General features: G+C 44.3%; 1 protein-coding gene across 3 annotated transcripts in view; it reads left to right on the top strand.

The window, feature by feature from the left end:
* Positions 1 to 6,841: 6,841 nt before the first annotated feature.
* Positions 6,842 to 26,170, top strand: part of ZBTB8B (zinc finger and BTB domain containing 8B) — a 32,266-nt gene continuing 12,937 nt past the window's right edge. Inside the window, exons 1-4 of one of the 3 annotated variants that reach the window (XM_025447328.3) lie at positions 6,952 to 7,003; positions 8,407 to 8,494; positions 13,725 to 14,755; positions 25,623 to 25,801. In XM_025447328.3, the coding sequence (XP_025303113.3) occupies positions 13,765 to 14,755; positions 25,623 to 25,801 (1,170 nt within the window). In that variant the 5' untranslated portion in view covers positions 6,952 to 7,003; positions 8,407 to 8,494; positions 13,725 to 13,764. Of the gene's footprint in view, positions 7,004 to 8,406; positions 8,495 to 13,724; positions 14,756 to 25,622; positions 25,802 to 26,170 lie in introns of all 3 variants that reach the window. The other 2 variants (XM_025447329.3, XM_025447327.3) reach the window with 2 other exon arrangements.

The raw sequence follows: 26,170 nt of genomic DNA, 5'->3' as shown, positions 1-26,170 counted from the left end.
TTTGTCAATGAACCCATTGAATAAGAGCTGGACTGGCTGGGGGAAAAGGCCATCTAGTTAATACCCACAGAACATTCTATTTGTTATTAAAAGCTTCCTCCAGGAGCTCCTAGGTAGCTCAGTCTGTTAAGTGTCTGCCTTCAGCTCAGGTCGTGATTTCAGGGTCCTGGGATTGAGCCCTGCATCTGGCTCCCTGCTCAGTGAGGAGTCTGCTTCTTTCTCTCCTTCTGCCTCTCCTCTCTGCTCATGCTCTCTCTCTCTTTCTCTTTCTCTCAAATAAATAAATAAAAACGAAAAACGAAACGAAACAAAACAAAAAACCCCCAAACAAAAAAACTTCCCCTGCAGTGAGTGGAGGCCTACGGTAAGCATTTGTATGGCATACCTGCTGTCTCTTGATCAGGGACCATTCTAAGAAATCTATCTTTCCCAAACCTCTTTGTCATGAACTTACAATCTTTTAAGACTCTCAGCTGCTCAAATCATTAGTCAGTGCCCATGAACTGGTATAGATCCTGACATTAGGCCATCTCTCCTTCAAGGCAAAGTGGGTAATGAGACCTACTACTTACAGTTCTGTCTGCTGAGGGATTTTCTTCTCCACTATCCTTTGAGGTCGCTTAACCATTTCCATATAATCATTTCTTGCTGTTTCAGAATCTGTCATCAGAAAACCAGGCTCTAATATTTTTCCCTTCATAGTGGAGCCGTGCTACAATCACTCACATAGGTCGGAACATTCTACTGGTCTGGGCCTATTTCAGCAGATCTATCCTTGCTCCTCTGTCCCTAGCCTTTTGTTCCCAAGTCTCTTAAATGGTTTCTTTCAGTAGCTACTGCCTACGATTCAGTGTTGATCCTAATGTCAGGCCATCTCTCTTTCCAAAGTGGAAAACCACACACCCTACTTCAAGTACTGCCATTGGGACAATCTCTTTTCTCTGCTGTCCTTCATGGTCATCCTAAGAGGGCTGCTCAGCCACAACAGTTCATTTCTGTCTCGTACCAGGACATACATAAAGTAAGCCCATATTGTTTTCCTCCCCAGGCATCTGGGTTGAAGTCACTGTAGCAGTGCGGGGAACGGACAAGCTGGGAGGGAGAACAGCCTGTTTATTGGCACTTCAGGGCTGTTTGGGCCAGGTGCTGTAGGGACCATTTGCCCCTTGAGAACTGCTGGGTCTAGGGTTTGGATATAGTTCACAGTGGGGAGCTCAGGTTACAAGGTCACCTGGGGTGCCTTTTGTCAGGTGTGCAGTCTACAGGAACCCAGCAAAAACCCACGAGCTATTTCTCAAAAGAAAAATACCCATTTATGAATGAAGCATGGCCTTGATCTCAAGCCCAAAGGGCCTGTCTACAGGGATCCCTCTCTGAGCATCTGTGGTGGGATGAAAAGCCATGGTCTTTTCAGTCATGAGGTCAAAAGGCTGAACTATGTGCATCATGTGGCCTGGACCACATAGGGAGGTCTCTTTTGCTCTCTCTCTTGTTCTGTGCCTTACTCAAAGCTGGAGACTGGCAAATGGGTAGGAGCAGTGCACCAGGATACTGTATGTCACCTCCAAAATCCAAAGAGACTCATCAAGCCCTGGGGCTCCTTCTAAGAGGAAGGAAGTCCAAAATGCAGCAACCTGTCCTTTGCGTGGGAGGGAATGTCCTGAAGTGTCTGAGATCATGTGACACCTAGAATTTTAATGAAGTGGCAGGGTATATATTTTTACTGGGTTTACCTTCCATTCTTCGGCACCCTGCTATTCTATTCCTTGGGTTATGTCAGCCTGGGGCCACCGGTGTGATAGCCTATGGGATGAAGTGTCTGATACCTGGACTGAATCTTGACCTCTAGGTCACCCTTCTTCTATGGACTTGTAAAGCTAAAAACACTTCCTAGACTCCCTTACAGCTAACATTCTGGATGTAAATTCAATTCCTTCAAGTAGATGTATACCCACATGAGATTTGGGAAAGCAGAAGTAAGGAAGAGGGCATCTTTCTGCAGCTGTGGCTGCTGGCAAGCAAGATCTGCTTGAAATATCTGGAGCAGTGTTTGTTTTCTGCACTGACCTATCTGGTATGATACAAATGGCAGTAGGGTCAAGGCTCCTACAGACTAAATTAGAGAATTCAGCAGCAGGATTGGCTTTTCTTTGAGGCAGGATTATAAGGTAATTGCTACTCATATATTCTTTGTCATAGTGGAGAAAAATACATTTGCTTTATCAAGTCCTGGGGGTGGTACTGATATATGTCCTCCCAGAAGCCACAGTTGGAACAGTATTTGTGATCGGGGTCACCACTTGATTAGGTTTACAAGATTCTTCTGTCATCTTCAAGGCTGTCTTTTCCACTTTCTAAATGAAGACATAGGTGTTAATATGATAGAAATAACCACCTCTGCATGGCGGTGATTAAGTCTTTCATGGTGGCATTAATCTTTGCGATGCTCTCAGGATCTATTATTTTATTTTTTTATTATTTTATTTATTTATTCATGAGACACAGAGATTGAGAGAGAGAGAGAGAGAGAGAGAGAAAGAGGCAGAGATATAGGCAGAGGGAGAAGCAGGCTCCATGCAGAGAACCTGATGTGGGACTTGATCCCATGACTCTGGGATCACACTCTGAGCCAAAGGCAGATGCTCAACTGCTGAGCCACCCAGGCATCCCGGATCTTTTATTTTAATTCACATTTTGGGGGAATAAGGCACCTCAACAACTTGGACTTTGTTTTTCCTGTACTAAAAGCTGTTGACCTATGGTCTGGAAGCCAGTGTAGGATTCTGCCAGTAGTTTAAGGTATTTATTCTAGTTATACAAATGAGGAAAAACTAGGAGATGGATTTGGGGGCTATATATATCTTTGAGTAGACTTTGGTCAAAATTCCATTTATTTATTTATTTTTAAAGATTTTACTTATTTATTCATGAGAGACACAGAGAGACGCAAAGGCAGAGGGAGAGGCAGGCTCCCTGCAGAGAGCCTGATGCGGGATTCAATCTCAGGACCACAGGATTATGACCTGAGTCAAAAGCAGATGCTCAACCACTGAGCCACCCAGGTACCCCCAAAACTCCATTTATCACCTGCCTTCCTAGGCTTCATACTGTCTCTTGGTACTTAGCCTCTCACTTGACCCTCTGTGATCTCCCCTGGATTGCCAAGGCCAGAAGCCTATTTTCTAGACTCCATCAATAGCTGGGTCTCAGTTAGGTTCTGCCAATGGGATGCATTTGATTATCTTTAAAGGTGGGAAGAAGGGAGAAACCTTTTTGCTTCAGGAGGTGCCTTTGCTTTGGCCACAGTGGACCCTCCAGCACTGTCAGTAGTGAGTGTAGGGTTGTAGGCTTCAGCCCAAGAACAGTGGCAATTTCCTGGGGCTCTGGAAAGTGCCATCTGTCTCCCTCATTTTAAAACACTTCTAGTATATTTGTGACCAAATCCCCACATTAAGTTCCTCTCTGCTTGAAATATGTAGGGTGGTCTCTTTTCCTGACTGGACACTGATTGATACATTCCTGTAAAGTCCACACTCTAGTGCAGCACAGAAGCATTCTGAGTGTCCAGGATTTACTGTGGCTATTGTCTGATTGTTCCCAAAACGTTTGGATATTTGCACACAAGTTCTTTGGAGAAAGACAGGCAAAAGGCTAATGGTATGGTCCTGCAGTGTTATTGTTGGATCTTTCTTTCTTTCTTTTTTTTTTTTTAAAGATTTTATTTATTTATTCATGAGAGATACACAGAGAGAGAGGCAGAGACATAGGCAGAGAGAGAAACAGGCTCCATGCAAGGACCCGATGTGGGACTCGATCCCAGGACTCCAGGATCACGCCCTGAGCTGAAGGCAGTTTCTCAACCACTGAGCCACCCAGGCGTCCCTGTTGGATCTTTCCTTAAGGGTCCTTAACTATCTTTTTATTCAGTGGTCTATGTACCTGAAATGACTCAGGTATGGGAATTGGATGAAAGATCAAAATTGTCTATTGTGTCAAGATAGGCCTTTGTTTGCTGGGCATGGAACTATTTTTCTTTTTTTCCTGTTACTGTCATAAAAATTGAATGAGAATTTAGTAGACTGTCCATGATCAGTTAATTGATCCCTGTGGATCATATCACTCTGATTTCATGGCAACCCTGCTGCTTATTAGTAACACTTCTCACTTTGTATTTGTTGGGTAACTGCCACCACCTAGGCTGTATCACTCCAGAGTCCTCTCATCCTCTTTGAGATGAGAGTGTATTTCAATTATAGACCTATCCACTATCATTCCTGGCTTAGAAATGATGGTCAGTAAAGTGCTTTTTAATGATTTTGTCACTTCCCTTATCAATTTTCCTTTAGCTTTGGTAAAGGAGGTGAATTCTGTGCCTTTTCAAAGAATAGAAGTATTGGGTTGGTCAGCAAGATGCTTAAACAGATTCAATAAATGACGGACTCTTAAGATCTTTGAATTTATTCCTCTGAATTCCTTTGAATTTATGCCAAGAGGTTTCTACTGTCATTCAAATTAATGATAGGTTGGTACTGTGTGCAGGTTTGCATAAACCAACACTTCAAATTACTAGAATAACAGCTATCAGCTGTCAGAGCAAGCACACTGGATGCAAAATCTCCAATGAGTACACTCAAACCAATAAATTCGTTTTGATCTGAAATTATATTTGGGTTTTCCTTAGTAAGTGCCCTCCAAATTCACTTCCATAAATAACCATCTGTTTTTTCATGAAATAAAATAGCAGATTCCTCTAATTGTTTTTTAGGGGCAGAATTCCTTTTCCCTAGTTTTTGTCTGCTTTTCATTCTCCAAGACATGTTATGTTTGGACTTTGGTTCTGGCCAAGGGTCAAGAAAGGACTTAAGTTTTCTTTAGCCATGAGGGTTCAATCTTATCAATTAAGGAAGGATCAAATTCTTAAGGTAAGGGAGGAGAGAACATGTCCTCGGAGCTCAGTAGCTAACATTCTACACTTTTGCTAAAAAAATTTAATCTCTCATAATCTGGATTAAATTTGTTTTAAAAATTTCTCTTAATTGACCTACACTTAGCTGACTTGCTAAATTAACTAATACTCTCTGTGATTGCTTTTTCTCCATACTTTAAAAAATAATTAAGGTAAGGGGCACCTGGGTGGCTCAGTGGTTGAGCATCTGCCTTTGGCTGTGGTTGTGATCCCAGGGTCCTGGGATCGAGTTCCACATCTGGCTCCCCACGGGAAGCCTGCTTCTCCCTCTACCTATGTCTCTACCTCTCTCTCTCTCTCTCTCTCTCTCTCATGAATAAATAAATAAATAATCTTAAAAAAAAAAGAATGGGGCTTTTCTGAGTGCAGAGCTCTGTGGGACTGCACAGGTGACACACTCGTTAAACTGGTCTGCCTATCACCCAGCCCCTCACCCCAGTGTCCATCCTCCTGTTTCTTAGGTATATACCAATCTGTTTTTAGAGCCTCCCTACTAGCTCTTCTCCTGCCTGGAATGCTTTTCTGTTTAGCCTTAGCATGGCTCACTCTTCATTAGGGTCTTTGCTAAAAGATCACCAACTGAGAGGCCATCCTTGAGCCTCCATCCAACATAGCTACCGAATCACTTTGTTGGATCACCAACTTGTTTTAATTCTTTGCCATGCACTTCGTATATTTCCTTTCTCTAGTTGTTTACTTGTTTATTGGCCATCTCCCAATTGTTATGGGTTGTTATTGGTTGTGTTATGGGTTGAACCACCGCCCCAACATTTCTACATTGTAGTTCTAACCCCCAGCACCTCAGAATGTGACCTTATTTGGAAAATAGAATTGTTGCAAATGTAATAATTAGTTAAGACTAGGTTGTACTAGAGTAGAATGAACCCCTAATTCAATAGGACTGGGTATTTTATTTATTATTTTATTTTAAAAGATTATTCATTTATTTATTCACGAAAGACACACAGAGAGAGGCAGAGACATAGGCAGAGGGAGAAACATGCTCCCTGCACAGAGTGTGATGCAGGACTCCATTCCAGGACCCTGGAATGTCCCTTCACCTGAGCCAAAGGCAGACGCTCAACCACTGAGCCACCCAGGCGCCCCCGACCGGGGACTTTATATAAAGGTAAATATCCACACAGATATATAGGGAGAACGCCGGGTGGACACGAAGAGGGCCATCTACGAGCCCAGGAGAGAGGCTTGGGGCAGATCCTCCCTTCAAAGCCCTCAGAAGAAACCAACCCTGCCCACACTTCGTCTTTCTAATCTCCAGAACTGCGAGACAACGAATTTCTGCTGCTCAAGCCAGTTTGTAGTATTGGATACAGCAGCCCCAGCAAACTGATACGTCCCCTAGGAGAGCCGAGCTCCACGCTGGTCTGTCTCGTTCACAGCTGTCCCACAACATGCCAGTGTTGTTACTGAGTACCAAGGGCACCCACCGCTGCCTGTTTTCACTTGTATACGTGAGACCGAAAGGTTCTCAAGGGAAGAGAGAGTTGCGGTGTTCAGTAAAAACCTGTTGAGTGGGTGAAAGCATTTCACTTAATTTTCAGAATGTCCGCGGAGCGCGGGCAAGTAAAATGTGTGCGGACTGATAGGTCAGAGCTCCTGTTCTCCGGCGGCCCTCCCGCGCACAGCGTGCTCCCAGCTCTCGGGACAAAGGCATCAACACTTGGCAGGTCCCTCAAGTGGGACTCAGAAGACCCAACGGGGCTCCGGCCTTCTGTGAGCGGCGGTTCTTGGTATCTCGGTACTTGTAGTTTCGTCCACTCTCTCTCTGGCGGAGAAAGGAACGCGGAGACCACAACTCCCGTCACCGCGCGAGCGCCGGCGCGGTCAGAGCGCAGCCTCCGAGGCGGCGCGGGCGCCGTGGACGAACCTGCTGGCCGAAGGGCCCGCCTTCCAGGCCCAGGAGCCCCTGTGATTGGTCAGCTGCCTCGCCTCTCACGGAGGGGGCGACAGGTGAATGAAGGGGGGGCGTGTAGGTGCGCGGAGCTCGGCGGCCGCGCGGTTGGATCTAGCTGGAAGGTGAGACCCGTGAAGCGCATTTGTGCTGCAGCTTTCGTGGGTTTGGGGGAAGATTCGGGGCGCCCCAGGAGGTCGCCCTTAGGTGGGGGGAGCGGGCAGGGAACTCCCCTCTCGGTCGGCCTCCCTCGGACCGCCCGGCCTGGGCTACTCCTGAGCCCCGCGCGGCGCGAACCTGAGCTGGATGACCGACCCTCCCTGGGCTCCAGCGTGGAGCAGGGTGGCGCGGCGCGGCGGCAACTGCCTCCCCTTCCTGGCATCGGGCTGTCGCCGCGTCGTCCAGCTGGGTGGTCTGGGCGCCCGCCTATTGCGACGGTGCCGGGGCGGGGAGCTAGGGCTCCGCCAGGCTGGGGCAGCGCTCGCCGCAGCGGTGGTCACTTTGTTTGCAGGAGGCCACGGGAGGGGCAGGTCCCTGTTCCCCACCCCCAGGAGCCGAAGACCAGTCCAGTAACTGGTTCCCGTGATCTCCGCAGGGTGGTCTGGCTCTGGAAGGGGGCGGAGGGAACCCCCCTGTCTTGGGAGCAGCTTAGCAGGTGAACCGAAATTTTTTCGGTGGAAATGGAAACTCTTTTGCTGTGGCGTTCCCCTCCACTCCGTGCGTTGGGAGAGGAGTGACTTCCCCAACCCTTTGGGGAGTCAGGTTGGCATTGTGGTTAGCGTGTCAGTTCTGGAATCAACCCGATTTTGGTTCCGATGCTCGCTTGGGTGTATTCGCTATAAATGTGAGCCTCAGTTTCCTCTCCTGAAAAAGAGGGTATAACGATGATATCTACTGCATTGGGTTATTGTAAGGTAAAACTTAATGCTTATAAAGTACTTTCTACAGTGTTTCATGAGAAGTGGTTTTTAGTAAATGCTAGCAATTGATGAACAGGTTTCTTTTTCTTTCTTTTTTTATGTTTTTTATTTTATTTTAAGATTTTATTTATTTATTCATGACCGAGAGAGAGAGAGAGAGAGAGAGAGAGAGAGAGGCAGAGACACAGGCAGAGGGAGACGTAGGCTCCACGCAAGGAGCCCAATGTGGGACTCAATCCGGCACTCTGGGATCACACCCCAAGCCCTAAGAGGAAGACAGAAGCTCAACAGCTATGCCACCAGGCATCCCTATTTATTTATTTTAGAGAGGGAGGGGTGGGAGGGAGAGGGAGAGAGCGAGCCAGGGAGAGGTGGGGAGGAGGTAGGAGGGAGAAAGAGTCTCAAGCTGATACCGCTGAGCAGAGCCAGGAGCCGGACCAAGGGCTCCATTGATCTCATGACCCTGAAATTATGACCTGAATCCAAAACCAAGAGTCCAACGTTTAACCAACTGAGCCATCCAGGCGACCAGGCGACCCTCTACTTCCTACCCCCTCCACCCCCCCGCCCCGCACTTTTCTTTAATGAGCAGTTTTCATTATTCTTAGGTTGATGAGACTGAAGGAGTCAAGTCAGAGTCGGGGTGGAATTCAAGCCTGGTTTTGGTGCCTAAATGAACACAGTCGTGTGATCTGGGTAGGTTTCCCTGGGGAATGTGGGAGTGTGTTGCAGGGGGTAGTGTTGGCACCTGCTCTCTCCTGGGTTCGTTTTTTTCTATTTCTGGCATCTTCCTTGTGTCAGGCATTGTATATAGCCAGTAACTGTTGAATTGAATTGGAACAGTAAGAGGGCTGGGAGGGCGGGGGGAGTCCCTGCCAGAGTGTGGATAATTGTACTTCTGAGAGCAGTATACCCAAAGAGCTTCTTTCCAAGGAGTAGTAGTGATCCACAGCATGTCCCAGGGATGCAAGACACTAAAGGCAAGTGATATGAGTAACGATTTCCACAGTATATGCCAAGTATAGGGTTGGGGACAGACTTTTGCAAGGTTAGGCAGTATTTATATGACCCAATGGAATCTAGATTATTTGCAGAGAGAAAGCCAAAGGAGATGGGTTTTGGGTACTATTGCTGGAAAGGAGCATCTTCCAGTGAAAGATGGAAGTGGCTTGGGAGAAGGCCCTGTAGATAAAACTATTCTTCAGACTAAGTACTGTATCTACCCTAGTTTATTTCTCTCAGCCAACTCCTTATCCTCTGTGCCTCCTCCTTTCCTCCCTTTGTTTAAAAAGAAAAAATGAAAGCAGAACATAGACATAGTAAAACACTCTGACAGTACAGAAAGGTTGAAAATGAAAAGTGAAGGTCCATCCACACACCTCTTACCCTTAATCCCTCTTCTCAAGGATATCTGCTATTAACTCTTGTTTGTATAACCTTGCTGGGGAAAAATCACGCATATGTGGATGGTACCATAGTACATTTTGTTTTGCATCTTGCCTTTTTCTCTTAATGTATCTCGGTGACCTTTCCATAATGAACACACACAGCTCTAGCTCATTAAAAACAGGATTGCATAGTATTCCCCTGTGTGATTGTTCCTCATTGATTTAACTTGTCCCCTATTGGTGGACATTTAGATTATTTTTACTTTTGCACTAGTACAAAAACCTGGTGAATGGAGATCTCTGAACTTGTAATTTGATGTTTTTTGGCAACATCCAAAAGACTAAATTTTTACATTGAAATTTCTGGGGCAAAAGAAGTGTGCATTTTTAAAAAATTTACATTTTATATTTAATTAAAAAAAAATTTCTGGGCAGCTCCGGTGGCCCACCAGTTTAGCGCCACCTTCAGCCCGGGTGTGATCCTGGAGACCTGGCTGAGTCCCACGTTGGGCTCCCTGCATGGAGCCTGCTTTTCTCCCTCTACCTGTGTCTTTGCCTCTCCCTCTCTCTCTCTCTCTCTCTCTGTCTCTCATGAATAAATAAAAATCTTTAAAAAAAAATTTTTTTTTTTTTTGAGAAAGAGCGAGAGCATGCATATGAACAGAGGGGGGCAGGGGCAGAGGGAGAAGGAAAGAGAGAGTGTCTGAAGCAGACTCCACTCCTGAGCCATCTAGGGGCTTGACTTGGAGTTTGGTCTCATGACCCTGAGATTATGACCTGAACCAAAATCAAGAGTCGGATGCTTAACCGACTGAACCACCCAGGCAACCCAAATGATGTGTGCATTTTAAATTTTAATAAATATTGCCAAATTCCTCTCTGAAATGGTGTTCCAGATTACATCCATGTCAACAGTGGATATTAGCACACTGAAAAATATGGTTTTCTTTCAGTTCTTTTTTTGTTTGTTTGTTTGTTTGTTTTAAATCTGAGAGAGAGAGAACAGGAATGGGTTGGGAATGAGCAGAGGGAGAAGGAGAAGCAGACTCCCTGCTGAGCAGGGAGCCTGACCCCAAGACCCTGGGATCATGACCTCAGCCAAAGGCATACACTTAACATACTGAGCTACCCAGTTCTGAAGAAGAGTAGAGTGTGGTATTGAAATGTTGCATTTTCCTAGATCTTGTTTTCCCCTTCATATTTTGATAGTCAAAGGCAATGGGAGGAACTGATGGGAAGGCTTGGTTAGAGCAGTCAGAAGAAATGGAAATGACAGTGAAACCTTAGTCCTGTGACAACTTTCAGGGTTAATTTTTTGGGGGGGGAATATTAGAATTGTGCAGATATCTGATAGTTTTCTTCCTTTCTAAACCAAAAGTTAATTTTATCCACTTCGGATAAAAAAATTCCAGAAATTATGACATAACTTCCTTGACTTTAAAAAGAATATAAATGGATAAGAATCATCTTGGTGACATAGGCCCATCAATTATAGCCCCAGGCCATAATTTAGTGCTGTCCTTAGACCATTTTGAATATGTAGGAGCATTTAATACTTAGCTACATGGCCTCAGGCTAATATTTTGAAAAAAATTCCTGAGTCTATTTTTAAAGTAACTTTTCTACCTTTTCCTAGCTGTCAGTTCTCACTTTTGTCAGTTTACTTGCTTATAGAAGCTCCTCAACTTCTCTCCCTAATTGGTTGTCTGGTTTCTTTCTTTCTTTTTAAAAATATTTAATTTATTTATTCATGAGAGACACTGCGAGAGAGGCAGAAAAATAGGCAGAGGGAGAAGCAGCTCCCTGAGGGGAGCCTGATGAGGGACTCCGATCCCAGGATCCCAGGGTCATGCCCTGAGCCAAAGTCAGACTTCAACCACTGAGCCACTCAGGTGCCCCAGTCGTCTAGTTTCCAAACTTAATGCATTACTTGCTATAAATATATAGAAAGTAGGTGTGAACTGCCACTTAATAAGGTTGTTGAGGGTCTTTAATTAGTATAGTCTGTGCAGTTAGTGCATAGACCTTGGGGAATCTATTTTGCCAGTGGATGACCCTTTTGTGGGGAGGGAGTGCCTGATTTCTGGGTGGGTGAGGTATTGTTGTGTTGCATTTGTAGAATGGAGGAGTGCTAAGGAGTTAGTTGTGCTTGGCAGCTCTAATTAGGCCTTTTGTGATTCCAAGTAGGGGGAGATGATGTACTTGGTTGTAGAAACTTTTGTGTACTCAATGGCTCAGTATGGAAAAGGGGTAACTGAAACCCAATTTTGGCTGCTTGTTACTTAAAAACCCAATACTTAAGGGAGGAGCCTGGCTACCTGGGGAGAAGGTGGACTCTTGAACAAGAGCCAACTCTGAGGTTTCTGCCTGGTACAGAGATTTTTTGACAGGGCTCTGTGCTCAGCAGAAGACTGCTTCTCCTGCTCCCTCTGCCGCTCCCCCTGCTTGTGCACTTGCGCTTGTTCACGGTCTCTCTGTCAAATAAATAAACTCTTAAAAAAAAAATAAAGGAGTTTAATCAGTTATGGTAGTACAGTGGTCTTTGATTATGTGCAATTCAATGATGCTACAGAATTGCCTCAGTGCACAGAGGTTGTGCAAGAAGGTCTGGTTCGATGGTACATGAGTATTCTGGGTTGTGCATGAGTATTCTGATCTTTCTCCAAAGGAGGGCAAGGTTTACAGATGCACAAAGGGAGGTCAGTAGAGTGACCATTTATGTGACCTTAAAAAAGAAAAACATTTTGTTAAAAAATTGCTGGGCTAATCAGAAAGCCAAGGCAGCTTCAAACAGACTTGCTGGTCTCTGTGGACTGGGAAAATTCTGGTTCTTCATTTTCTAAGGCCAGAGTTCTGCAAATCTCAAAGAAAGCAAATTAGTTCTGTTACTAGTTAGGTCCAGGGCCTTAAGATCAGTAAGCACGGAGTTATGTTAACTTGAAGTAAGTTAACCCTTAAGACCAGCCGCAGTGCTGTAACAGGATGGCTCTGTGGTTTGTATGATGGGAAAAGATGGAGGAGGGATCTCAGGGAAGAAGGTCAACATCTGTCTTTCTCACCAGCGGAAGGACTTTAAACTTGATTTATACCTGTTCTATTTAGCAATTAAGAAAGGAGTATTCCTTTGTATTTAGCAAACCTACTTTGTCCAAAGTACTCTGCCAGATGCTATGGGGGATAGCAAATGAAAGAAGATGTGGGGCAGCCCAGGTGGCTCAGCGGTTTAGTGCCGCCTTCAGCCCAGGGTGTGATCCTGGAGTCCTACGATCAAGTCCCATGTTGGGCTCCCTGAATGGAGCCTGCCTCTCCCTCTGCTTGTGTCTGTGCCTCTTTCTCTCTGTGTCTCTCATGAATAAATAACATCTTTTTTTTTTTTTTTTTTTTTTAAGAAAGAAAGAAGATGTGGCTCATGTCTTCAAAGGCTTGTAGTCCACTGACTACAAGGGCCAGGACATAAAATTCAGGGGAGTGAACCAAGGATAGTGGCGTCAGTCAGTTGGGAGACTCTCATTTGCAAGAGATAGAAAACCCAATTCAGACCTGCTAAGGCAAAAAAGAGACTTAATTGGCTCCTGGCACAGCATGGGTTGGGGCTCAGATGGTGTCCCCGGGCTCCATCTGTTGCTCCTGCCTGAGCTGGACCGTCATCTTTGCTGGGCTGGTTCCCCTGGTGGTGAGGCAGCATCTCTGACATCCCACATACCCACAGAGTAGACAGTGCTCTTTTTTGGAACCCCCAGTAAACATTTATTGCTCTTAATTTCTGTGGCCAACCCACATAGCCATCTCTGAGCTAATCACTGAGCTCAGAATGTGGGATACCTTGATCATGTTGGTATCTATTATATCTAGAGCCTGGGGATGATGCCCACGGAGGCAAGACACATTGGCCAAGAATGGGGGAAGGGTGGTTCTAGCAAAACCAGAAAGGGCATTAAAACCATAAGAATGATGACTGTATGCTGGCTAGCCCAAGAATCCACCATGTTTCCATGAAGTGATGATAATAGGTGAGATAGGCGAGTATAGTCTCTAAGATCCATGTCAGGGTTGAACTGTAAGTATTAGATTTGGGTATTATCTATATTTTGAGTCTTGAAGAAAGTATAGTGTAGGCATAAGAGCAGGAACTCCAGGGGATAACTGACCTGGTTTTGAGTCCCGGCTCTGTTACAGCTGGGTCATGTCCTACCTTCTCTTAAGTTTCAGTTTCCTTATCAGAAAGATGGGGACAAGATGGGTATTTTATCATCAGGTTTTTCTAAAAATTCATTCAGAAAAAAAAATTCATTGAGAGATTCTATGTAAAACACTATGTACTATGCCACCTGCATTTTGTTCTAGTTATTTTTGTTGTTTTTCAAAAATTAACCCTGTTGGACAACCTCTGATTTTTGTTAGATGCCAAATAGCCCCTGTATCAGAAAGACGGTATTGAACCAGTGTTTTCAGAAAAATGAAAAAGAAAAATTAAAACTGAACATCTTATTTGTAAGGTTGGGATTGGTGAATTAACTTAAAAAAAAAAATCTTGGCAGAGATACAGGCTACTCCAGAGCAGCAGCAGCTGGTGGAGAAATGGAGATGCAATCCTATTATGGCAAGCTCTTGGGGGAGTTGAATGAACAGCGAAAGCGGGACTTTTTCTGTGACTGCAGCATCATTGTGGAAGGGCGGGTCTTCAAGGCCCACAGGAACATTTTGTTTGCCAACAGCGGCTACTTCCGAGCCCTGCTCATTCACTACATCCAGGACAGTGGGCGGCACAGCACCGCCTCCCTGGACATTGTCACCTCCGATGCCTTCTCCACCATCTTAGACTTCCTGTACTCTGGGAAGCTGGATCTGTGTGGGGAGAATGTGATTGAAGTTATGTCGGCTGCCAGCTACCTGCAGATGAACGATGTGGTGAACTTCTGCAAGACATACATCAGGTCATCCCTTGATATCTGCCGGAAGATGGAGAAGGAGGCAGCAGTGGCTGCAGCGGTGGCAGCAGCAGCGGCGGCGGCAGCGGCGGCCGTGGCAGCTCATCAGGTTGACAGTGGAAGTCCCAGTTCAGGGAGGGAAGGGACCTCCTGCGATACCAAGAGCTTGGTCTCCTCTCCAGGCGAGGGAGAGGAGAGTGTGGACTGTCCAAGAGCATCCCCTTGCAGTGACTGCAGAGGCTGCCACCCGCTGGAACTGGTGGTGAAGGACAGCCAGGGCAGTGGCCCTGCTGACAGTGACCTCTCTATTCTGCCCAAACAGATAGAGCCCAAGGTGGAGTTTGATGCTGACGAGGTGGAGGTGGAGGTGGAGGGTGGTGCACACCTGCAGCCGTATGCCGCCCCACTCAGCCTGACCCACATAGATGAGGGTTTGCCCGGTGGCCAGGCTGTCGACTTGGCTTACAGTAACTACCACGTGAAACAATTCCTGGAGGCGCTCCTGCGCAACAGTGCTGTCCAGAGCAAAGATGATGGGGACCATCACTTTTCCCGAGGTTTGGAGGGAAGACCAGATGGTGCAGGAGGAGGCGTGAGTTCCATGATGGATGTACCGACTGACTGGTATGGAGAGGACTCAGGTGAGCTCCATTAGCATTCAGTATCTCTGGTGGTCATTTAGCATGCACATTTGTGCCTCATTGGCTTCTATCATCATGATTATCATCGTCACTGCCCTCATCATCACCGTCTTCTTCACTGCCATCAATACCGCCACATGATTACCACCCCACCAGGAGGTGTTAATTGAGTACCTGCTGTGTGCAGGCCATTGTCTCTTCTTGTATGTAAGTATTTTACCTCCACAACTAGAGTATAAGCATGCTGAGGGCAGTTCTGAAGACAGGGAGGGAACCTACTGTCTTCTACTAATCAGCAGTGGGACTTCACTTAAATCAGTAACTCTCTTTGAACTCATTTTGTTCAGGAGCTAATCATCCCTGCCTTGCCTTTCTCACAGGGTTGAGGACCAAATGAGAAGGTTCTCAGAATTTTTTCTCATGTATGGTAACATATTCTAGACAGGTAAGAAATTTATCCTTCTTTGTGTCAACCACGATGCCTGACAGATAGTAGACATGCACTTAGGGTGTCACAGTCAATGGTGCTATTTACTCGAGGATGTCTAAAATGAGTCGGCATTTGGCTTTATGTGAGTACATTTCTTATATCCTTTGGTAGGCTTTTTTCTCTCAATAATGTTGATAACTCCAAAGACATGTGTGTTTTAATTAAATCATCAACCTTAAGCTAGCTTTTATATCAGATATTTTCCTTTGGTAGGCTTTTGAGTTTTAAGAGAACTTGGTTGTTTCCCTAAACAATTCTGAGAGATGAATTGACATGACTAACTCCTCTTAACAGGTGGGGTAATTGTGCTGTGAAATGTCTTGTAGGAGATTGAAATAGACTTGGCTGCCACCGTACTGATGAAAGAACCCTATAGCTTCCAGAACTTCAAGCCAAGAAATTAATGAATCCCAGTTTAAATTTACCCTTCAAAACTGAGCAATGAAAGTATTTTGGATAAGGGAGATCAGCCACTTTTATTTGTTACTAAATGGTTGTCTTGAGACTTTAATTTCATTTTTTTAAAGCAAGAACACTCAGTATGTCTGATTAAAACTAGGCTTGAAAACTTGAAAATGCTGTTTCTGATCCTCAGGGACACTGGCTTAACCAGCATTTAGAAGGCAGTGGCTGTTTTCATGAACACATTGTGGGAACAAATTGAAATCTCATTTCCGTGCATAATAGCACTTCACAGACGGTGACCACCCTTTCACACCCAATAGACCCTCATGAGTTTGGCAGAAGAGTGTAGAGAAACTGAGACCCACAAGGGTTTGGTGAATTTACTAAGAATGCAGAGCTAAAACTAGAAACCTGAGCTGGCTTCGTTTTTTCAAACAAACTGTGAAAGCAGCACAAATGAATAGAAGATTTCAGTGCCGTGATTTTATCTTTCAACCCGTCTCTGCCTGTAAGCAAAGTATCAAGAAACAGTAATGTAGCCTACACCACCTTCATTCAGGTCCAGTCTATCAATCTGTAAAGTCACGTTTCCATCTAGAAGGTGCTATGTCAAGGCAGCCACCCTGGCCCCTGGCCGTGACAATTGGCTGCCAAGTTTTGATTCTATCCACGAGGCTCCTGTGTGAATTTATTCCAAATGCCAAGGCACAGAGTTGGACTAAGGTGTTTGGTCATTCATTTATTTGCTCAAATATTTGAGTACCTTCCTGGTAAAGACACAAAAATAAATCAGACATGGATCCAGCCCTCAAAGAACTGGTGGTGTCTCGGAGGAAATGAGAGGTGTGTCATTGGCATCATGTGATAGAAAGACACTAGTGCTGGAAGACAGATGGAGGTGTGACTTTCACAATAGTTTAAAAGCAGGAGTGCTGGCTTCCTCCTGCATTATGAAAGTGATATCTGAGGATAAGAAGAGGAAACATAGGAAAAAATTTATTGGAGTCAGGTCATGGAAAACCTTACATGCTAAGAGGTGAGTTTTTGTCTATAGGCGCAGGGGAATTTTTGGTAGTTACTGAGCTCAAGTTATCTGCTTGAGGGAGATTAATTTGGCCTCAGCACCAGATGGTGTAGAGAGGGGAGATGAGGGCAGGGAGACAGTCAGGAGGTTGTTGTAATAATTCCATATCCACATTGCATATACATCTGACGTAAATAGACACTGGCATATCATAAGGTCCTCCTATAAGCTCTCCTCCCCCAGACCTCCCAATCCCAGCTCCAGCACTTCCTATTGCTTCTTAGAAAGTTAGAAGTTCAAAAAAAAGAAAGAAAGAAAGAAAGAAAGAAAGAAAGAAAGAAAGAAAGAAAGAAAGAAAAAAAGTTAAAAGTTCATCTGCATTGACTACCTCCACTGTTTTACTTCCTATTCTTTTCTCGGCCCATCACAGTCTGGCTTCTGCCCCCTACACACCACTGACACTGCTGCCATGAGGTCAGCCATACATTTCTAGAATCAGTCCAATGAGTGATTTTCAGGTGTTATCTTACTTGGCCTCTCTCAGCTGTTGACTCTGCCCTTTCTCTCCTTCTTGCAATTCTTTCTTCCTCTGGCTCCTGATACCATGGATACCCATTGCTCTGACCTCTGCCCATTCCTTTCCAGTCTCATCACAGAGTCATTTAATGCCAGTGTGTCCAGAATTCTGTCATTGGCTTGCTTCTTCAACATCTTACCATCAAGGTCTCATCCTTTTTTTATGGCTGAGTAATACTCCATTGTGTGTGTATGTGTGTATATTTATTTATCAATGGATGCAGGTTGCTTCCATATCTTAGCTATTGTAAACAATGCTGCAATAAACACAGGGATGCATATCTTTTCAAATTAGTATTTTTGTTTTCTTTGGGCAAATTCCCCATAGTGGAATTTGAGAGACCTCCATACTGTTTTCCACAGTGACTGTCCCAATTTACATTACCACGAACAGTGTAGGAGGATTCCTTTTTCTTCACATTTTTGCCAACACTTGTTATTTCCTTCTGAGTCTAGCCATTCTGACATGTGTAAGGTGGTATCTCATTGTAATGTTAATTTGTATTTCCCTGATGATTAGTGATATTAAGCATCTTTTTCATGTGTCTTTTGGCCATCTGTATGTCTTTGGAAAAATGTCTGTTCAGGTCCTCTGCCTATTTTTTAATCAGATTGTTTTTATGGTGTTGAATTGTGTAAGTTCTTTATATATTTTGGATATTCATCCCTTATTGGATTTATCAGTTGCAAATACCTTCTCCCATTCAGTAGGTTGCCTTTTTGTTTTATTGATGGTTTCCTTTGCTGCACAAAAGCTTTTTATTTTGCTGTAGTCCCAATAGTTTATTTTTGCTTTTGTTTCCCCTGCCTTAAGAGACATGTCTAAAAAAACATTGCCATGACCGATGTCAGAGAAATTACTGCCTGTGCTCTCTTCTAGAATTTTTATGCTTTTAGGTCTCACATTTAGGTCTTCAATCCATTTTGAGTTTGTTTTTGTTTTGTGGTGTTAGAAAGTGGTCCAGGTTCATTTTTTTCATGTACCTGTTCATTTTTCCTAGCATCATTTATTATTATTTTTTAAAGATTTTATTTATTCATGAGAGACACACAGAAAGAGATAGAGACACAGGCAGAGGGAGAAGCAGGCTTCCCTCAGGGAGCCCAATGCAGAACTCAATTCCAGGACTCTAGGATCACACCCTGAGCCAAAGGCAGACGCTCAACCACTGGGCCACCCAGGTGTCCCCCTACCATCATTTATTAAAGAGACTGTCTTTTCCCATTTGTATATTATTGCTTCCTTTTTCATAGATTAATTGACCATATAAGAATTTCTGGGCTCTCTATTCTGTTCCATTGATATATGTATCCATTCATTCAATCATTTAACAGCTGTTTATTGAGTACCTACTATATGCCAGGCACTGTTCATCGGCGTGAACAAAAGGTAGTCCTTGTCCTTATGGAGCTGACATTCCAATGCAGAGATGCTGACAACAAACATAATAAGTAAGTATATAGGATGAAGAACTAAAGCATGGGAAAAGTTGATAGAGAGTGAAGGAGATTCTATTTTATTTAGTATAGACAAGGAAGTCTTTTCTAACAAGTTGTCTTTGAGCAGAAACTGCAAGAGAGGAAGAGAGCTAATGGTGCAGGTAAATCCGAGAAAAGAACATTTAGGGCAGAGGGAAGAGCCAGGTGCAAAGGCCCAGGTGCAGGTCACAGTTGGCGAGTGTACTAGAGGAACAGCAGGGTGCTGCTGAGGGTGGAGTGGAATGTGCGAGGCAGAGTGCTAGGAGATGAGGTCAGAGAATTTGGGTGAGGGCAGACCAAGTAGGGCCCTGAAGGCCATGAGAAACCTTTGGGTTGTCCTCTGAGAAGGGATACCACTAGAGGGTCTCAGCCAAAAGTGACTTGAAATGACATATATTAAAATGATCCTTGTGGGTAGTGTGTGCCATAACCTCCAAAAGTGGTCTTCTTGCATAGGACTGTACTATCTTTAAAGGCAGAACCGACCAGATTTGCTAATGGCTTGATGAGTGGTATGAGAAAAAGAGAAGTTAAGGATGATCCTCAGGTTTTTAGCTAGAGCAGATTTAAACACGTTATGTTTGTAATGCTCCTTGGATATCCAAGTGGAGATGTTCACTAAGTGGTTGCATCTGTATGCTTAGGGTTCTGGGGGGAAGTCATAGCTGAGCTATACATTTGAGAGTCATTAATGGATCCATGGAATTTGAAACATATACATCCCATGAACTTAGAGCTGTAGAAGAAGGTGAGAGATTTATGGACTGATCCCTGGGGAACTACAACATGTAGAGGTCAGGAAAATAGGGAGAAGCCAGTAAAGAAGATGAGGAGGAGGCAGACAGTGAGGTAGAAGGAGAATTGAGAGTGATAGATGCCAGGAGGAGAAAGTGTTTCACAAAAAAAGAAAAAAAGAAAGAAAGAAAGAAAGAAAAGAAAAGAAAAGAAATGGACTATGTCCAGTATTGCATGTAGATGGATTAAGAACTGATCATTGGGGAGTTCATTTGTGGGCTTGCCAAGAGTAGTGTTAATGAAGTGGGAGGCAAGAGACCAAAGGGCTTGAATCAGAGCTGAGGAAATAGATGTGAAGACAGTGAGTGTTGATGCTTCTTTCAAGCAGTTTTGCTGTGAAGGAGACAGAAATACATCAGTAGCTGAAGGGGGTGTATGAGGTCAAGGTTTTTATTAAGGTGGAGGATCTAAAAGCATGTTTATTTACTCCTGGATGGGAATGATCCAGGAGAGAGGAGGATAACTGAGGGCAGAAGAGAGAGGGACAGTTGATAGATCAAGGACAGACAGGGTCCCTGAACATGTGGCAGGGGATGGTTTGGCTCTGCATTTGAGGAAGGCTAGTCCATTCATAGGAACAGGAGTGAAAGCAGGCCATATGTGTTCATGGGGGAGTTTGGGGGTGGCTGGGAGCACGGAGAGATTCTCTTCTGATTGCTTCTCCTCAGTTAAAGAAGTAAGGACAGTGGCTAAAGAGAGGAGGGGACAGTGGGGGTGGAGACTTGAGCAGAGAGAGGGTGTGGAATAGTCCTTGAGAAAGTGGGAGAGAGTGAGCCAGGGAAATATTTAGGGTGTTTGGGCAGAACCAAGGGCTCTGATATTAGTGCTCAGAGGGTGATGGCTAGATGGATTTGAAGTGAGACCAGAACACACAGTTTTGTATTTTTCACCAGCGATGTTAACTTGCCTTCTTTCAGTTATGGAACAGGCATAGGTTTGTATTTAACTGGAATTTAGGTTTGACCAGGTGAATATAGACAGAGGGAGAGAGAGGATCCAGGCAGTTAAAGGTGGATGTGAAGAAGTGATTTCAGTGATGGATTGGGGGGCACTAAGCTGGAGAAGGAGAGGCATGAGGATCCAAGGAGGTGAAAGAGAGTAAAATGGCAGCAAAGTCCATGGCTTGGTCCGAACCAACAAGGGACATTTAGGGGGTGAGCTGGAAAGATATGAGACAGTGACTGGGAAGTGGGGTGCTTGGTATGTGGGCTGTGGAGCAAATGCAGTCATTGGAAATATCTTGGTATGGGGCCATAATTCTCACTCCCAACTACACACTATCAGGGTGCTTTAAAAATACAGTGTTTGGGGATCCCTGGGTGGCGCAGCAGTTTGGCGCCTGCCTTTGGCCCAGGGCGCGATCCTGGAGACCCGGGATCGAGTCCCACGTCGGGCTCCCGGTGCATGGAGCCTGCTTCTCCCTCTGCCTGTGTCTCTGCCTCTCTCTCTCTCTCTGTGACTATCATAAATAAATAAAAATTAAAAAAAAATACAGTGTTTGGTGGAGCACCTGGATAGCTCAGTTGGTTAAGCATCTGCCCTCGGCTCAGGTTATGATCCTGGGGTTCTGGGATCAAGCCCCGCATCTGGCTTCCTGATGAGCGGGAAGCCTACTTCTCTCTCTCCTTCTGCCTGCTGCTCCCCTTGCTTGTACTTTCCCTCTGTCAAATAAATAAATAAACAATCTTTAAAAAAAAATGACGCTTGGGATAGAGATTGGACATCGTTTTGTTTGTTTCCCAGGTGATTCTAATATGCAGGTAGAGTTGAGAGCTCTTGGTCTAGGATTGGGTAGCTGAGGTGGGGTGGAGAACAAAGTCTTTGGAGGAAAGGAGGTTAAGGAACAGAGAAGCTAGGGTGTTGGAGAGGTCATTTTCAGTATTCACACCAAGAATTATGTCAGGAGTTGTATTTGAAGGCAATGTGATCAAACCTCCACAGAATGAGGAGGTGACCTTGGGGCTCCAAGATGGCTGCAATAAGGAGAGGTAATTATGCTATCATTTGATAGTGTGAGCTTCAAAAGCTCTTAAGGTTTTTAAGGATGGAGGGAGGGACAGTGGTCTGGGGATGACAGTGAGGCACAAGGACTATCCTACTCACCTCTGACTCAGAGGCATCAGGGTGATGGGGTAAGGGAAGCAGGGTACTCAGGGGAGACCCAGGCCTTAATTAAAGCAACCACTCCAATCTGCTGAAGATTCTCAAAACTGTATTCCCTTCTGTGCCTCTGTGCCTGAGCTCCAGATTTATTTGTCTAAAGCCAGGTATGCTTCCCATGGATGCTCTGGGCCTGCTCCAAACATAGTAAAATCCCAATTGAACTCCTCATTCCTCTAGTACCTGCTTTTCTTCCTGTGTTCCCTACCTCGGTTTATTTCCCCGTCATTCACCAGGCCAGCTAACCCAGAATCTGTGTCATTTTGAGTCTTCTCTTTCCCTTCTCTTCCCTTCCCCATGTAGTCATAGAGTGCTATTCATTTTCCTTCACATGAGTATCTCTTCTTCACCTCCACGGTCACTGCTTTAGTTCATGACATTTCTCATTCTCTACCACCTGTTACTTCCTGCCTTTAATCTTGCTTCTCTTAAATCCTTCCCCTTTGGGGCATCTGCATGGTGCAGTCATAACAGTGTCTGACTCTTGGTTTTGGCTCAGATTGTGATCTCAGGGTCGTGAGATCAAGCCCTGTGACAGACTCCCCACTCAGTGCAGAGTCTGCTTGAGACTCTCTCTCCCTCTCCCTGTCCCTCCCTGCACTCTTTCTCTCCCTCTCTCTCTCTTTCTCTCTCAAATAAATACATCTTAATACATAAATAAGTAAGCAAACAAATAAATAAATAACCTTCCCCTGCATTGTCTTTTGAGAGATCTTTTATTTTAAAGATTTTTTATTTATTTATTCATGAGAGACACACAGAGAGAGGCAGAGACATAGGCAGAAGGAGAAGCAGGCTCCTCCTAGGGAGCCCGATGTGGGACTCCAGGATTATGCCCTGGGCCAAAGGCAGACACTCAACCGCTGAGCCACCCAGGCATCCCTCTGAGACATCTTTTAAAACTCCAGTCTAGGGGCGCCTGGGGGGCTCAATTGGTTAAGCATCTGCCTTTGGCTCAGATCATGGTCCTGGGGTCAGGCTCCTTGTTCAGTAGGGAGCATACATCTCCCTCTTCTTCTGCCCCTCCCCATCCATGCTTTCTCTCGCTCTCCCTCAAATAAATACATAAAATCTTAAAAAAAGAAAACCTCAAATATGACTATGTACGTCCCCTCCTTAAAACTCTAGTTGCTTGGGCAGCCTGTGCGGCTCAGTGGTTTAGCGCCACCTTCGGCCCAGGGCATGATTCTGGAGACCCAGAATCAAGTCCCATGTCGGGCTCCCTGCATGGAGCCTGCTTCTCCCTCTGCCTGTGCTCTACCTCTGTCTCTCTGTTTCTCATGAATAAATAAACAAAATCTTTAAAAAAAATTCTAGTTACTTAGAGAATAAAGTTCAAGTTCCTGAACATATCAAAATCAGAAGGCAAACATTTTTGTCTTTTCTGTTCACTACTGTATCCCCAGGGCGTGGAACACAGACCAACACAATAGATGCTCAGTTTGAATTTGTTGAATAAACGATTGAAAAGTTATCTTTACATCCTGGTTCTTGCCCCTCCCATAGGGTCATTTCTCATCCCCTGACTCCCCTCCACTTTATATTCTGTATTCTCACTTACCTCTATGCCTAAGCATGTGTTATTCCTCTGTCTGAAATACCTTTCTCTCTTGAACTCATGGTGAACTCCTATTCATTCTTTAAAATCTTGCTTGAAGATTATCTCTCCCAGAAATCTTTTCTGAATTCCTAGAGTGAATTCATTAGTTTCTTGTCCATGCTTCTTCATCATTTGGAACTTTGCTTGGGTTACATTATATGTATGAATTTGTTTACATGTCTTTTTTTCCTGCTAGCCTTAACTTTTGAGGGAGGAAATGGGTGTCTTGGTAAGGATAGACCTTGATAACACAGTGTCTGGTATGTAATAGACATTCAAATGAATGGTTGTATTGGTGAAATCAGATCATGAGAGAAGAAGGAAAATGTTGTGATAATTCTTACTTTTCTGATGAAGATATAGTTAAACAGTTGATTAGGGACTAATGCTAGACCCATCTTACTTAATGTTTTTGTAGATAATTGAGAAGGAAGGTAAAGTATAATGCCAAGCTGGTGGGGATAGATTGCAGAAAGATTCCACAACACCAGAAGAGTGAGTAAGAAACTGGCATCTCAGTTCCAGTCTGACCAGTGAGAAATGAAATAATCCAACATACATATATAGTGACAAGTTGAGAGCTACTGCTTTTAAAATAGGAAACAGGTTTTGGAATCACTATAGATTATGCAGCATGTTAGGCATTATCAATCTGGGAGCTGGAAACCAGAGAAAATAATCTCCACCTTTGTGTAGAATGATGCTGGATTCTCACTTGGGAATCAGTTTGCCATACTTTTGGCAACACTTCAGAAAAGACAAAGCTCAGTTAGGTATTCTGAGAAGGTCCCAGAGAAAAGGAGTTACTCCAGTATTGAGAGAAACCACAGAGCCTGGGCTGCTTCATCAGTAAAGAAACACCAAGGAGAGGATGGTGGTGACAAAAATGGCTGACATTTATGAGCTCTTACCATGTGCCAGGTGCTGTGCTTTAGGTATTATTTCATTTCATTCTTAACACAATCCTTTAAAGTGGGAACTACTATCATCCATATTTTACAGATGAGTAAAGTAAGACCCAGAGAAGTTAAATGAAATGTCTAAGGTCACATGGCTGGTAAATAGTAGAGTGGGGACTTGAACCCAGATTTTAATGCCTGGAAAGCTTGAGTCACTAATGCCGTTCTATAAGATATGATATGACCAAAGTCTAAAAAATCCTGAAGGGCATGGATAGAGGAAACACATCTTGGAATACTATAGTAAGGGTAACTCAGGAAACTTGAAAGCAACAGTTTTTATATAGAAGGGGATAATCAAAAAAAAAAAAAAAAAAAAGAAGGGGATAATCATGTTGTCACCTTAATGGTTGTATAAGCAAGGTGGGGAAGAAAAAAGAGTTGGAAAAAGACTTAAGTGAATTCCTGGATTTTTGATGATTTCTGATCTATAGTTAGTACGCATTCCAGTTTAGGATGTGCATCATAGTACACCTCTTCTGCACATGCCTGGAAGCCATTCTTAGGCTCTCCTATAGCAGGAAGTATGGATCCCGATCCAAGGGTCTGATTCATCATAACAGATTTCCAAACCTTTGAGGGTCATGGAATCAATCCAGCAGGTCTGTGTTGGTTCAGGTATTCAGCAGAATACCACAGATTGAGTGGTTTAAACACAGAGAGGAATTTCTCACGGTCCTGGAGGCTCAGAGTCTAAGACCAAAGTGTTGGTGGGGTTATTTTCTTCCTGGCTTGCAAATGATTACCTTCTTGCTGGTCCTCACATGGCCTTTCCTCTGCATGAACAGAGAGAGAATGAGATCTCTGGTTTCTCTTCCTCTAATTATAAGGACACCTGTCCTATCAGACTAGGGCTCCACCTTATGACCTCATTTAATCGTAATTACCTCCCTATCTCCAAATATATAGTCACACTGGAGGTTAGGGCCTCGATGTATGAATTTGGGCGGGGGGATGTAATTCAGTTCCTAAAAGGGTCTCAGCATCGCCTTAAAATGAAATCAAAGACAATACACACTGTCAGAGTGAGTGTTATTTTGGGAAGCTTTTCCAGTTATCCACTTGTAGACATGTGAATTCTGAGATTGTAATGTAAGCTGTATCTCTAACTGTGAGCCACAGAGAACTTCGAAAGCCAGTACCATATGGCATTCCTTGCAACCTTATATCAGAAGCCTGCTTCACCCTCTGGCTGATTGGGAGCCAGACAAAGACTTGGAATTTGTAGTGTCTTGCTATTATTAGCTGGTGGTAAAGTTGATGTCTTCCCTCTGGATCTGGGCTGGCAGAATTCCCCAGCTCCAGATCACCCATTAGAGGGTGGCCAGTGTCATTGGTTGCTTACAAGTACAGTTAAATCAACCCATTTGGTTCCCTAGGTGATGTGCTCGTGGTCCCTATCAAGCTCCACAAGTGTCCTTTCTGCCCTTACACCGCCAAACAGAAGGGCATCCTTAAGCGGCATATCCGCTCGCACACGGGTGAACGACCCTACCCCTGTGAGACCTGTGGCAAGAGGTTCACTCGACAGGAGCACCTGCGGAGTCATGCCCTGAGCGTAAGTGTCTGGGCTGGAAAATCTCCTGTAGAGGAGATGGAGAGAAGGAGGGGAGGGAGCTAATGTAAGGGTGAACCAGCCTCCCTTTTACTTCTCTGTCCACTAGAGTATTTTCAGAGAATTTTATTTTATTTGTTTATTTATTTAAGATTTTAATTATTTATTTATGAGAATATATTGTATAGAATATACAATTCTATATTGTAACTAGAATATAAAAAGAAAAGATGACATAGGCAGAGGGAGAAGCAGGTTCCCTGCAGGGAAGCCTGATGTAGGACTTGATTCCAGAACCCTGGAATCACGACCTGAGCCAAAGGCAAGTGTTTAACCCCTGAGCTATCCAGGTGCCCCTATTTTCAGAGAATT

This window comes from Canis lupus, chromosome 2 (genome assembly GCF_003254725.2).
Source record: "Canis lupus dingo isolate Sandy chromosome 2, ASM325472v2, whole genome shotgun sequence".
Classification (NCBI taxonomy): Eukaryota; Metazoa; Chordata; class Mammalia; order Carnivora; family Canidae; genus Canis; species Canis lupus.
Note: the sequence above shows the minus strand (reverse complement) of the source record. Positions and strands in the feature narration are given on the sequence as shown.